General features: G+C 35.4%; 1 protein-coding gene across 8 annotated transcripts in view; it reads left to right on the top strand.

Annotated features, from left to right (window-relative positions):
• Window positions 1-11692, top strand: part of CNOT2 (CCR4-NOT transcription complex subunit 2) — an 81206-nt gene extending 69514 nt beyond the window's left edge. For 7 of the 8 annotated variants that reach the window (XM_029963495.1, XM_029963492.1, XM_029963493.1 and 4 more), the window contains 5 exons: window positions 1751-1812; window positions 1909-1958; window positions 2782-2882; window positions 3458-3602; window positions 10552-11692. In XM_029963495.1, coding sequence (XP_029819355.1) covers window positions 1751-1812; window positions 1909-1958; window positions 2782-2882; window positions 3458-3602; window positions 10552-10638 — 445 coding nt within the window. In that variant the 3' untranslated portion in view covers window positions 10639-11692. The remainder of the gene's footprint in view (window positions 1-1750; window positions 1813-1908; window positions 1959-2781; window positions 2883-3457; window positions 3603-10551) is intronic. The other variant, XM_029963494.1, reaches the window with a different exon arrangement.
• The last annotated feature ends 3810 nt before the right edge of the window (window positions 11693-15502 follow it).

Raw genomic sequence — 15502 nt, 5'->3', positions numbered from 1 at the left:
ACATTCACTTAGCTCACTTGACTATCAAACCCACAAGGTATTTTGCCAAATAAAATTTGAAAATGTAATGATGGTAAAATAAAATTTTTGTAAAGAAGAGAATTGTGCTTCAAGGCATGCTGAAATCCTGTTATGCGAGCTTTCTATAAACCTAATGGCTTTGCTTATTCTCCTAACTTCTTTAGGACTTTCTTCAAGGAATTGACAGCATATTGTTTATAAATGTCATGTATACATTACTTTTCAAATAATAATATATCCTGGGGATATCTACACTTAATTCTCAGCAATCCGGGGGATAAATTCGATTTAGCGTAATAATGAACAGAGCACCTGCAGTGTTACACTGCACAGAAGATAAATGTAAATGAAAATGTAGTTTTATAGTTAACTTCTAGTTAGTCAGTTCACCTGGGTGAACTAGTTTAGTCATCTAGGTTTGCTATAGAGGCAGTGGGGAGAAAAGCAGTTAGTGACTGCACTAATGGTAAGAGAAGTGCGTAAGACAGGTGAGATGAATAACCAACCAACCCAGGGTGCCTCTCTTTCTCCACTAGTTACAGAAGGAACTTAGTGCAGTTTGGACAAGACTGGTGTCTTCTAGGAACTGTAATTGTGAGAGAAATTTAATTTCTGGTGCTCTGACTTTCAGCTGACAGTCTCACACCATTGTATTCCAGCAGAGATTTACATAGCATTAGCCTTATAGACAGAGTAATATACGTATTTTAAGGTTTGCACATACTGTATTAAAAAAACAAAGACCAGACACCATACGTGCCCAGTTTCCATCTTTCACAAATTTATATGGAGCTGCATATAATCATGGAAACTTAATGAATGTGGATATAAAGCACAGGAGAAATAGTTCTTTATTTTTTAGCAACTGTGCTGTAAATAGCTGGATTTTTAACATTCTTAATATCTAATTACTGTATAGCGTATTTAGGTTCTTGAATGGAGAGCATAGAGTTAATGTTTAATCCAGACAGTTCTGTATTATAAGTTGGTTTTACTTTGTGCTACAGAAAAGCTTTGCAAACAGCCCATGCAGTCCTCCGTGTCTGGCCTGCCATCTTGCCTTATGTTAAACGTTCTTTGCTCTGTGAATTGTTGTTTGAAAAACTAAAAACAGTTCACATATGAAAAGACAAATTTTTCTGCCCTGTGAGGTACTTATGATGGTAAAAAATACCTGTCTGACTTGGAAACACAACAAAATAAGTGTGCTTTTGGAAACAAAATTTAAGAATTCTGTGTGTATTTCTAGTGGTTTAAATTAACTCTCTAATTCCTGTTCAGAAGAAGAGTAAAATCTTTACTGGTTAGTTTTAAAAAAACAACCTTCCAATATGAGCTTCTCCTCCCCTTTGAAACCATAGGCTAATAAATCAGAACACACCAGGCTTGTGACAGCTGCTCCTAGTCAAATTGAAACCCTGTATAATATTGGATACCTGAAAAAGGGATCTCTGACACTTAAGTTTCCTAAGAAGGAAAGATAAAGGAAATCTTGACCCTGTAGTTTCCCATGGCAGTTTAAATGCAACCTTACTCTGAATATTAAAAAGAAAATTAATAAATATAACTGTTTTAGGAAATTTTCCTCCTTTTTTTCTCACCCCAGCTAGTGATTTGGTTGTGTGATAGTTTTTAGGTTTTCAGGGTTGTTTATGGAGCCTTTTTTTTTTTTTAAGTTGGTTGTTTTGGGGTTTAATTTTTATAAATTTATGCTTTTCTTTTTCTTCAGAAATCTTTATCCCAAATTTGCATCCCCCTGGGCATCATCACCTTGTCGACCTCAAGACATAGGTAAGAGAGAAATAACTATTTAAATCAGTATTAATATTTGCAAACTACATTCATTTACATGTCTTAATAGTTGCATCAATTCCGATTCTTTTTTAGACTTCCATGTTCCATCTGAATACTTAACTAACATTCACATTAGGGATAAGGTGAGTACATGTGTCTATGTGTGTGTATGTGTGCATTTTTTGTTACTTTATTACCAGAAATTTTCTAAATTTTCTTTCAGAGAGGTAATGTTTGAAATCAGTGCATTTTATGGATCTCCTCAGTCTTTCTAGGAGCAGTGGTGTGTTAACAGGCTGATTGGACACATCAAGCACCCATTATACCTTACAAAAAGAGAATGGGCATGCAAAAGAATAGCAAAAGAGCACAGTATGTTTTTAAGAGTTTGCCCTTCTCCCGAAGGTTAGGATTCTTACAGTGTTATTCAAATGCCAAATTAATTAAATGGAGATATTTCTTCTTGAGATGAGTTCAAAATTGTGGTTCTCACATTTATCTGTTCATTCTGTATCTACATGAATAGGGATTTTTTGATATATATTTTCTTTCAACTGTTGTGGTTCCCTAAGAGGGATCATTGAAAAATAGTGAAAGAAGTTTTAGTAATATTGCTTAATAGAGTGTGAAGTGAGCAAATACATGCAGAAGTTGTTCTGTTGGGTTTTTTCAAACAAAATAAGTAGGTGAGGATACACACATACAGGGAGAAAATTCTGTCTTGCTGATTTGTTACATCTGTTTATTTTTCTGTTGTATCCTTTAAGTTGGAAAGGTTAACTAAAAGTGAAGAAAAATTGATTGTTTTAGTAATTATTACTCTTGTTATATTAGAGTATCATTTTCAACACACTTAGGATGGAAGCACATTCTGGATGTATCCTTGTGTTATTTAAGTGGGATAGTATGTTTTAAAACATTTATCTATTGTGATTTTTCATCCTCATTTTCTTCAATCTTTTGCAGCTGGCTGCAATAAAACTTGGCCGATATGGAGAAGATCTCCTGTTTTATCTCTATTACATGAATGGAGGAGATGTATTACAGCTATTAGCAGCAGTAGAGCTGTACGTTCAAACTATTTTGTCAGTCTTATATGAGTTAATCTATTGCAGTAATGAAGTAGTAGATGTAAAAAAAAAAAAAAAAAAAAAAATCACACCCCAACAAGTTAGACATTGAAAGAAAGAAGCTTAGTCATCTTGAACTGGAAACCTTTTTTTTAAAATACCTCCTCCGACCTTGTTTTCATATGGGTTTTTTTCATTCAGATAGTGGAAATCAAAAGCCTGTCCCATATATTTTGCATTATGAAGCACTGTGAAAAAATGGCAAGTGCCAATCATTATTAAATGTGTAACTTACCTATCTTCAGCAAAACAAAAACCAGTAGATACTCCTAAAAAGAGTTTGTTGTTTGAAACTATCAGACTTCTTAAAGTTTCATATGTGTTTAGTTTGAGGTGTAATAATTTTATGGAAGAGGTATGAAATCACAGGTATAATAACAACGTCATAGAAATCTTGTATTGGATTTGAATGCAATGCACAATATTGATTGAAACCTTTAAAATTAGTTTATTATGTCAATTTCAGATAACTAACACTAAAAATTATTTTTCCTTCCTATTGAAAATGAAAGATTTAACCGAGATTGGAGATACCACAAAGAAGAACGAGTATGGATCACCAGGGCACCGGGCATGGAGCCAACAATGAAAACCAATACGTACGAGAGGGGAACATATTACTTCTTTGACTGTCTTAACTGGAGGAAAGTAGCTAAGGTATCTCTTTTCCCTTGTGCAGATGTTTTAAATCTGTCAACCATGTATTTTTAGAAAGACAAAACACAACTTTCTCCACAAAAATCTCAAACTTTTTAACTTCCTGTTGTTCATGATCCTAATTTCTGATGTGTGAGGGAATAAAGGTTGCCTAAAACACTGGCTTGCTTGTGCAAAATAAGAAGCTGTCTCTCTTTTTTTTCCAGTTTTCTTTGGGAGGTAGAAGGACATAGAACCTCTCTTATGAGTTTTGTTACAATTGAAAGCTCTTTCCATGTACACAGTTATAGAATGGAAAGCATTATTTGGCATTTTAAAAATTGTGCTTATGAACACTTTATTATTGCTTTGGAAATTTAAATAGGATGCTACCACACCTTACTTTGGAATTAATAATGGATGTAGAACAGGTGTGGGAAACGTTTTTTTTTGGTTTTGGGTGCTGTCTCTCCTTGACCATACTTCAGGACGTCCATGCTGTTGTCTAACATCAGAGTTCTTTGAAATAATAACTTCTTTTAAGGGGGAGGCATATTTTCATGATGCTTGTTTTCTATATTGTAGACCAAAGCATTAAAAAAATCAGAAAGCTACAGCTTTTTCCATTCCCAGCTCTCATAATCTATTTATCCCATTCTGTCCATGAATATTCTCAGTAATGTTCTGTGTCAGACCATCTGTAGGTACAGTATCACATCTAACAGATCAGATCAGACCAACTCAACAGATGTAATTCCAGCACGTTGGAACTATATTCTGTGGTTCCACATGCTTAGGTATTTCATAAAATCAGAAATCTTTTCACCTGCAGCATAACTTATGAATTGTTTGCTGAAAAGCTGTGAGCAAGTTGTATTTATACACTTGGAGATTATGAAACATTGCTTTAAATAGTTACATATATGTGTTGATGTGTTTTTAAACATCTGTTTTAAAGAGAATAAAGTTGAGTGTTCTTCTCTCTGTGTATTTGCCATCATCTTGACATTAACTAGATATAATTCAATTTTTTTCTCTCCCCCCCCCCCCAAAATTTGTTTAGTTTGTGCAAGCTCCCCTCAGAAATCAACATTTTTAGTTGCTCTAAAGGATATGGGAGGTTCTTCAGTCAATTGCATGTGTGACTCCTTGTCTCTTCTGCCTTTCTGCTGCCATAAGAAAACCTTTGTAACTGAAGATTTTAATGGCAAGCCCTAGCTGTATGTTTTTTTTAAGTGCAAGGTAATTCCAAAACTTTTAAGCAAAAGCATCACTCCCCTCAAACGAAAACACGAACAAAATGAAAGTTTTTGTTTCTACTCAAATTGTTATTTGATGCTTGGTATACTTCCTTAGGTTCCCCAAGATGCTATTTAAAGCTATTTTATTATTACATAAGATCATCAGAGGGGAAGTAATTACCTTTTGAAAGGATAGCTTTCTTTTTTGGAGTCACCTGAATATATTCCACTTATTTATGAGCATTAAGAGCCTCATGTAGGTTCATATATCAATGGAATTGCGTTTTTAGCCTGCATGGAAACACAACATTTCTTTTACTAGGAGGAAGTGGTGCCCATTGTATAAGAAAAGTAACCTTTTCAGTGTCTGTTCTTTTCCTGCCTGTTCTAAATGTATAAATCTGCTACTTGATGCTTTAGCATTACTTTTGAAGATAGTATTGTCTCTATTTGGAATCCCGAGTGCTGTGCTGAATCTCAGCATCCAGTCCTTAAGTGATGCACACTACATCCTTCTTTTAGCATTCCTGGAGACACTGTGCTGAAAGAGAGATGGGAATCACTGCTGTTCTATGAATGGTTTTCCCCAAGGTCTACATAGTTTCTCTTCTCTTTATTTGCATGCTGAAAATAATTCCCCCGACATCAAGAAGCTGTTGATAGCTAGTAAGGCAGAGAGAGAATTTTCTAAAATTTTGCACCTGCAGTGGTAATTTAACAAGGAACATGATTATTTTATTTATTCCACCCCCAATGTCCATAGGATGCAATAATGTCTTTTCTTTTAGGCTGGCATATTCCTTAATGTAAAAATTTGAACTGGAATATTATTTTGAAATTTTTATTTAACTTTGATTTGTTTTGCACGTGATTATGTGCAAAATACAGCAGACAGATTGAGTATTGATCACAGGAAGGCAGAGAATGATTTTGGGAAAATTGTGGGGTTTTGTTACATGGAAAAGGAATTGCATACTAGAAGTAATTCTGTGACATTTCCATCTGTGATAAATAAATAAGAACTTAGATGTACGTCAAGTGTGATATTAACGTTCAGTGGTAATTTTGTTACCTCTGGTATTAATTTCTGGAATTTGAAGAAGACTAATGTAGACTTACCATAACGAGAACAGCAGTATTTAATAACTGTGTTGCTTTGAATACAAAGAAAAGTATGGCTAAGTAATTTTTTTCTAACAAACACAGGAGTAATTAATAAATGTTTCAGGAAGTGAAACCTATAAGGAGCTGGAGAAGAAAAAAATAATTATGATAAATTGCAGTCTCTTACTGTAACTGTTATTAGTGAAGGCTGGGAATATCGGTTCCTTAGAAGTCCACCATAGTACTTACTGCTTAGGAGTTCCATTAGTCCTTTGAAGCAGTCAGACAGGAATAATTTCTGGTAAATTCTGTCTCTTTTTTGTGCATGTTCAATTGTTTTTCAAGGTGCTTTATAAATTTGTCTGTTGTTCCAGTGTATATGCTCAAATATAGGGCAGCACATTTTCTAATGTATTGTACTTGGCAGACATTGCTTGCAGACATTTGCAGACCTGCATTATGAGCTTATGTATTTATTGTCCCCATTTTAAATTACGGTGCAGTATGATAGATACAGTGAAATACAGCCGTTTAGATAATGTGACTAAATTGTAGGACTAAGTTTGTAAAATCATAACCCACTCATGATTTAATAGATTTTTTGATAGTGTCCTACATTGATTTAACAAAAGTAAAGAAGGACGAACGAATTCTTTCAAGAAAACATCAAATATATTTATCTTTTTTATTAAACTATAGGCTCTATTTTTATATACCTAGTCGATAATAAACTGAAGAAGGAAATGCAGTAAAGTAGCTGAGTAATAAGAATTCCTAAACTGTTAGGAAATAAAATCAAATGGATTCTGTTTTGACATATTGGTATTAAATAGTGAAGAAAAAATAAATGACAATAAACTTCAAATTCACCTTAAATGCAAACTAAAATGCAGGAGAATCTGATTATAGATATGTCTGTATATGGTTTTCATCCTAGGGCACATGGAAACATCCTAGGGCACATGGGCACTGAGGTTAAAGACACTGATTTTTTCACTTAGGTTGTGGCTATAGTTTGCTGCTGTTGAGGAGATATGAGAAGGGAAGTAGGTATGACACCAGAAGTGCTTTCGACAATTGCACATTTACTGAAATCCTGATTTAAGTTGTCTGAAGTAAGCTATCTAGAGTTTCTCCTTCTTGCTTTTCAGTAAGGAGACTTGATCTGTTTAAGGAGCAAAATTATAAGACCTTTTTACTTTGATTTTATAGTTACAGAACATGGAATCTTTATGGGACAGAAAGTTCAGAAAGTTAGATTTGCAAGTGTTTATTTACTTGTCAGGGTTGCTGTCTATGTTAAATTACTCCTTATCCTCTTAAGATCAATATTAATTGAAGTAGTTTCATAATTACTAGAAAATTAATTTCTTATTCTAATAGAGATGTGCCATAGCATTTCAGTTCAGCCCCTAATTTTAATTAGAGTCTTTGCATCCATCTTTAAGTCAGTATAAATGCTACTTTTAAGTTGCATTTGGAATTCTTGAGCTAGCTGTGAGATTTCTACCCTCTGCTCTGATGGATTTACACAGTCCAGAATATTTATCCTCAGGGACACTACCTATTCTGCTAACTTTTTTGTTTTGTTGTACTCTATTAATGCTTAAGATCATTCTAAGCAATCCTCTTCTGTCTTAAGTATCCTGTTTGTACATGTGCGGGCTGATGTAACTTTACCATCAAAGCAAGTTCCTAGGATGATGTGAGAGGTGGTTATTTTCTTTGCATAGAACAATTTATTTAGTGTCACACGTGTGCTATAAGTTTTCACACACATTTAGTATTTATTATTCTTGGTTAATAAACACTATCTAAGTTTTAATAATTACCTCTGTGTGGAAAATAAAACAATTTAACGCATTTATCAATGGATAAATGGATTTTTTTTACGTTTTGTTTGTATCTGTTTATATTAAAAAGTATCTGCTGTTGACATCCTAAACGACAGTGGCAAAAACAAAACCATAAAGTATACCTGTAATAAAAGTATTTTCCTATATGTAATAAATAATTGCCTTTTAGTTTTCAAAAATTCTCGGTCAATGAGTTCTCTTTTTTGTTTTGTCAAATAAAACTTTAGGTGTTCTTACACACTGCTGAATATTGAATTTGAGAATTGCTGATACTGCAGTGCAAATCAAAAAGGGTGTTTTAAGCCTGTTTATTTTAGCAATCGATGACAGTTTGAAGTGTGAACTCACATGCTTCTAAAGAAAATTTGGTAGGGAATCATACTCCTCCTTCTGAATGAGGGACATCAATCTGTGGGACAAAGGATTGCTCAAGCTACTGAGCATTTATTCCACACACACCTTGCTTGCAGCTACCACTGCCAATAGAGGCTCACAACAGCTTTGGATTTGGAAAACCCTTCTTTAGGATACTGATACTTACTATATCTTACTAGTCTCATTAGCAGTTTTGCATGGGTAATTTTGAAGGCATTTCAGACAGAGCTTGTGGAGGTTCAGTTATCTGATTGAAGCTGACCATAGATTGATAGTAATCTGTAGGCCTTTCCATGATTATGTGCAAGATAGAAACTTTGACAACTGTGAATGGGAGAGAAAGCTTGAGTAGTATCTTTTCTATTATAAAATGGCTGCAGAATTACTGAAGATCATAGAATCACAGAATAGTTTGGATTGGAAGGGACCTTAAAGTTCCAACCCCTCTGCTGTGGGCAGGGACACTTTCCACTAGACCAGGTTACTCAGAGCCTCATCCAACCTGGCTTTGAACACTTCCAGGGATGGGACGTCCACAACCTGTATGAACAACCTGTTCTAGTGCCTCACCACCTTTACAGTAAAGAATTTATTCCTAATAGCTAATCTAAATCCTACCATTCTTGATCTTAATGCCATTCCCCTTTCTCCTATACCTACATGCCCATGCAAAAAGTCTCTCTCCAGCCTTCCTGTTGGCCCCATAAGATCCACACAACCTATTCTAGCCCAGCCTAATCTAGGCTATCTAGCCTTTGACGCTAAAATACATACACAGATTTCTACACCTTCATCTTGCTTCTGACCCAAGGAGGGAGCAGGCATCTATTCAGTCTCAGCACATGTATGTATCTGCACAAAAAGAGAACACACACAATGTGGCATGCAGTTTTAATTAGGAATGCCAAAAGCAATGCACTTCTGTATATATTACCTAAAAGGTTAAAAAAACCCAAACCCATCACCCAAATAAATAAATAAATAACTCCAAAAAAACCCAACCAAACAAAAAACCCCTAAAAACTTTTTGGAGTAGAGAGCAGGGAACCAACATTTCAGTGCAGATGGTTGTAACCTTACATAGATATTGCTATGGTTTTCCAGTTTTAGGGACAGTATTCTCAAGGGAATACAGAATGCTTCACATTTACCTCCACTTTCTTTTTCTACCATGCTGAATGTTCTTTTTATGCTAAATGGACCTTGTCTGCGAGTTGGAGTTTCTAGATTTTATTTCTGTTGTTGAATTGACTTGGTCCTTAATTTAATTTGTACTGAAATATTATACTATTTAATCACTTCAGAGAGTGTTCTAAAATAATCTGTCATTACTCTCAGTATTTTCATCTGTATATAAAAATAGTGGGGCAAGTTTGCTCTGCAGATAGAGATGATATCCTGCTGAGATTCTCCACTGATTTAGGCAAAATAAATTAACTGTGCATGTCCAAGGTAACTTTTGTTGAATTACCAAGCACTACCATTAAAGAGCAGTTCTGAAATTTCTGCTTACCCTATTTCTTGAATGAAAATGAAATAGAGATGAGACATAATTACGCTGCTGAAAGTATCTGAAAAATACAAGACTTCAGGTTTGCTGACTCTGGAGCTTAGATATGAGTATGAAACATGGTGAAATATTTTGATAAATTCTGGCTTAAGTAGGTCTCAGTACTTTGTGTCTATAGCATTTTAGATAGTGTTCCCAAAGGAGAAACTTAACTAGTTTAACTCACGATTTCACAGAATTACAGAACCATTTAGGTTGGAAAAGACCTCTTTGAATCAAATCCAGCCTTTGACTGATCACCACTATGTCAGCTAGACCATGGCACATGCAGTTGTTTCTTGAGCACCTTTAGGGGTGGTGACTCCACCACCTCCATGGGCAATCCATTCCAGTGCTTAACATCCCTTTCCCAATATCCAACCTGAACCATCCCTGGCACAGCTTGAGGCCATTTGGTCTGGTAGTATGACACAAACTATTCCTAAACTTCAGTTCATCCAAACTAAGCCTCTGTACTCCTGACATGTGGAAAGACAGAAGCTTTTGTTCATAATTCAGCTCATGCTGTGATTGCATATTTGTGTTTTGTGTCTGTGCATGTATAAAATTGTTTGAGATCATAACAAGGGTTTTGAGGGTCATGCAGCATTAAAAGAATAGGAGAGCCTACGTGTTGCAGGTATAATGGCTTAGGATAGTTATAATTGACTGCTTTTTTCTACTTAAAATATGGAATCCAAGATAGCAAAATCATGTGTTTCTGCCTTAGGATAAGTTAGTGCTTGATCTCCTCTGTATTTGTGCTTTTCAATGGCTGGTAGAAAGACCAGGTCTCAACAAGTAAATGATATGTCATTTGGTTTTGTCTTTTTTTTTAACTGTAGGAGTTCCATCTGGAATATGACAAACTAGAAGAAAGGCCTCATCTGCCATCAACCTTCAACTACAACCCTGCTCAGCAAGCCTTCTAAAGACTTCCCTTTTCTTGGGGTATGGCTGTCTCAGCACAATACTCAACATAACTGCAGAACTGATGTGGCTCAGGCATCCTGGTTTTAATTCCTTGAGGATCTGGCAATTGGCTCATGCGAAGGGTCACCATTTGAGGTCCTGCCTTACTAATTATGTGCTGCCCAACAACTAAATTTGTAATTGTTTTTCTTTAGTTTGAGCAGGGTCTGAATTTTTGTTTTTGTTTTCTTTTTTGCCAGCAGACAAGCTTGGGTCTGTAAAGACAAGCGAGTACACTGACAAAAGTTTACCACTTAGTTTTCCAAAATGTAAAAACAAAAAAAAAGAAAAAAGACAAAAAATTAGACAACAAAATTTGCATTGTTCATTGTAGCACTATTGGTAATAAAAACTGTTTGTGCATTTTTATGTGAAGATCCTTCTCGTATTTCATTTGGAAAGATGAGCAAGGTTTGCTTCCTTTATTTTACTTCCCCTTCTGTTTTTGAAAGGCAGTTTTCGCCAAGCTTAATGCAAGAATATCTGACTGTTTAGAAGAACGATATTGCCACAGTCTCTGGTTAGTTTCCAGAGTTGTGTATTACTGAGCTTCATCTTTCCAGAATGAGCAAAACACTGTCCAGTCTTTGTTACGATTTTGTAATAAATGTGTACATTTTTTTTAAATTTTTGGACATCACATGAATAAAGGTATGTATGTACGAATGTGTATATATTATATATATGACATCTATTTTGGAAAATGTTTGCCCTGCTGTACCTCATTTTTAGGAGGTGTGCATGGATGCAATATATGAAAACGGGACATTCTGGAACTGCTGGTCAGGGGACTACTTTGTCGCCCTGTGCACTAAAGGGCCAGATTTTCAGCAGCCAAGGACATCCATACCCAAGTGAATGTGATGGGACTTAAAGAAGTGAACTGAGACAATTCACTCTGGCTGTTTGAACAGCAGCGTTTCATAGGAAGAGAAAAAAAAAAGATCAATCTTGTATTTTCTGACCACATAAAGGCTTCTTCTCTTTGTAATAAAGTAGAAAAGCTCTCCTCACTGCAGTGTTGACTTTGATTTGAGATTGTGAAATTATTTCTTCAACAATGAAAAATGGAAAAAAAAGTTGAAGTATTAAAACTATGAAACTGTACAGTGGTTAAGACACTTGAAGAGTCTTTTTGCTGCTGACAAGTAAATTTATGAGAGTTTTATATTCTTTTCCACAGCCAAAAAGTTTGGTTAACTTTCGTTTCAGATCCCTTCTCTATAATAGCAAATAATTTTTCGAAAGACGGGTGGGGTAACATGTCAAGTGATAGAAAGATGCTTCAAGAATTCGTCACAGAAGGAACACTTGGAAGAAGCTTGGGTTAGAACTGAGCTCAGCTTAGTTCCATGTTGGTGTTTTCGCACTTAAAACAGAAATACATTTCATTTGATGTTCACTGCTACTTGAACTTCCAGATGCTAACAAACATGATATACATTTGTTCTGAAAATTCTGACTGTTCTCTAGAGCAGAGCAAGAAAGACCTGAACTGTTTGGATAGTTTTCTTTTTCTAGATATGATTGCCATTTCTGATTGAGTTGCCTCTGACCGTGCAGACCATTTCAAAATACCTGAAATTACCAAAGCAAGAAAAGACACGTCAATGAATCGTGGGGGTTTGTCTTTACGTTTTGACCCATTTTTCTATGTAGTGCAGAAGCAACTTGTTGGCATGTGTTGAATTATGCTTGGAAGTTGGACCATTAATGGCCTCACTGTGGTTCTGTGTCAGGTGTATGGCATTTTAAATTCTGCACTTTTTCTAATCTCTATTTTAAGATGGTAGACATAAAAATATAAGCCTGTTGATTTTATTTTTTTCCTATTATTAAAGAAAACTTTCCTCGACTTGAAAGAAGAGGATAATTATAATCCATATGATGGCTAACACAGCTGAAAAAAGGTGGTGGCTTTTTCTGTTTCTCAAACTAAGGCAGATTCAAACATATCTTTGATTATTCAAACATAAATTTATGAATTTTCAAAAGGATAATTTTCCAAAAGCGTCTTGTTCCCTCCACAGTTAATGTTACGTTTTTTATTGTTGGATGTCCACTGTGACCTTTGGAGTTTTTTTTCCTTAAGGATTCCTGAAGTGGTGTTTGCGTCTTCAGATCAAATGTGATTATTTTTTATTATATGGGTTTGCAGGTTTTTTTAATGTGATGTGGAAATAAACAACATATGGGAAAGGGAGCAAAATAAGTTACATTAAAATACTAAGTATCTATGGTACTTTAAAAACAATTAAACTGAAACTGTGAACCTAAGTTATCAAAAAATTTGTTTGATGATACAGTTGTATTCAACTCCCCAGTCTTTCAAAAGTGTGAGATTCATGATTTTAGGATACTTCTCACCTATGAGCAAGGAACTGCTGCTTTGCTTCTTCCAAGGGGAAGAACAGTCTGGCTTTTTTTATTGATTCAGTAAGCATATATGGAGACTTTAAAACTTAAGACTTAATTTCATATTACACTCTGGGTTGAAGCAAGAGAAAGAGGTTTAAACAGGAAAAAAGGTGTAAAATTGGAACCATTTTTAGCTGATATCGTATTAATTTAAAAAATTGGAAAAAACCCGATACTACTTTTTTTCCCAAAAGGAAAAAACCTCAACCCTCATTTATACACTCACACACGTAGCAAATGGGCAACTGAATTGACCAAGAGATTTCCAAACCGACAATTAAGGTCTGAGGCTTGTTTAATATGTTTTTACATTCCACTAGCACTATGAATAGGCAGATAATAGTATGCAGTTCTAAAAATACCTTTATTTAAGGTGGGTGTTTTTCCCCATAAACAATGTGCAAGGTAAGTTCTGAGTAGTAAACTGGGTGCTTGCAGCTACCACTGCCAATAGAGGCTCACAACAGCTTTGGATTTGGAAAACCCTTCTTTAGGATACTGATACTTACTATATCTTACTTTGTACAACAACGTGCAAGGTAAGTTCTGAGTAGTAAACTGGGTGCTCTTGGAAACAAGAAGTATTCCTGTTTCTGGTTTGTTCAACATACACTCACAGTCATTGCTCCATGTTGCGTGTTGTTTATGAATCTTTATTGAGTAGTTGGCTCCAGTTTCTCTGCAAATCCACTACTCTCAATTTCCAGGATTAAAATGGGTTTCACCAACTCGATTACCCCTACTGTTGCAAAAAAACACTTCTTATTTTAAATTATTGCTCAAACCACCCTGCTTGTGGAAAAATCAAGGGTACCAAAGAGTCATGGAGGAAGGAGTTAAGGATGCTCCACTGAGGTGTTAAAAACTGAACAAACAAAAAAACCACCCAGAACTCAAATCTCTTCCACCTTAATACCTGGTGCCACAAATACTTAAGCATGTGAGAACCTTCATGGGCTTGATTAACCTAATTACCCAAGTAATCCAGGGAAGCCTGCAGATACTCATATGGGTAAAAATATTTTTCATTTGATTGTGACTTGCAATGAAGTGTTGACTGTACGTGTGTTGGGATTCACGACCACACCACTCCCTCATGATATGACCTCTATGCAGTACATAACACATGTGCAGTTTAATCATATCACTTTGCTCCTTGTCATGTCTGAAATCCTCTCTGTCCCCAAGCCAGTATTTTTTGTACTTGTCTGTTTCCATTTTACAGTTTCCATGAAAAAAATTACCAAGAATGTACCCAAAATAAGAACTTGCGCAAAAATTTTTGCAGAGTGTTAAGAGACTCTTTCTGTTGACCATAAAGAGACTAGAAAGCAGTCTTTGGCACAACCTGGGCAGCACTGGGAGACATAGAGGTCTGTGAGGCCGTCGCTTGATTCTGAGTGGCTTGTAGGTGGCCACTGCTATGGGCTGTACAGTGTCTAAGTAATATTGTTTAAAGATACTTGTCACCTAGAAGGACCTTTTTTGTTTGAGTTTTTTTTTCTGATTGAAAATACTTCCATAGCTGGATATTAAGTGAAACAAAAGAGTAAATTTGATTGCTATCTGTCACACTCAAGAAAAGCTTCTAAATGCACAATTGTCATCCTAAGCATGAGGTAGCTTTTGGTTTAGGATCCTAAATATAACAATTGCTTCTATTAAAGCAAAATGTCTGAGCATTCTTAGTTTTCAAATACCCTTTCATCTGTCATGGCCCATAATTTATGCTAGTAGAAGTTGAATTCTGGTAAAGAATGCAGATTGGACTAAGCAGTTAGTCTGGGTTGACAGCTGATGCTTTTATTTTCATATATTATATGAGAACTGAAAAGGTGTAGCTGCTTTTGTTTCTCTCTTATGAGCATGCATTCTGTCATTTCCATAAATCTGAAAGCTTCCAGTACATTGAAAAAACCTGAGGAAATGCAGCTGGATAACTTATCTTGAAATTGTGGCTTTAATTGCTTCAGTAGGTTTACCTCTTAAAACCACTTTACTGTTAGAGGCAACCTTTTTTTTTTTTGAAAGTAATGTTAAAGCACATTGAACGATAGTTTTGAATATTGATGATTCTGGATTAGCAGTGCTAACCAAGTTTGTGTATTATTTTTCTAGACTTCAGTTTATTGTTTGCATTTCATATTCTCTTGTTGGTATTAATGTGCCAATATTGGATGTGGGTATATGTCAGGTTTTTCCTGCTGATACTGCCAAAATACTTTTCTGCAAAATCACTTGTTTGAACTCCTTGTGGTGTAACAAACAATCCAGAGAAGTAGTCAGTTTTCATGGTTGGACCATCCTGCATCGCCTGTAAACAGTCCTGATGAGAAGTGAAAGCAAGGCAGGCGTCCTGAAGCCGCTGTGATGCAGACGTCGATGACCCTCTGTGGAAACCCTTCA

This window comes from Manacus vitellinus, unplaced genomic scaffold (assembly GCF_001715985.3).
Source record: "Manacus vitellinus isolate BGI_N305 unplaced genomic scaffold, ASM171598v3 scaffold_5_pilon, whole genome shotgun sequence".
Classification (NCBI taxonomy): domain Eukaryota; kingdom Metazoa; phylum Chordata; class Aves; order Passeriformes; family Pipridae; genus Manacus; species Manacus vitellinus.
This window is presented reverse-complemented; position numbering and strand designations above follow the sequence as displayed.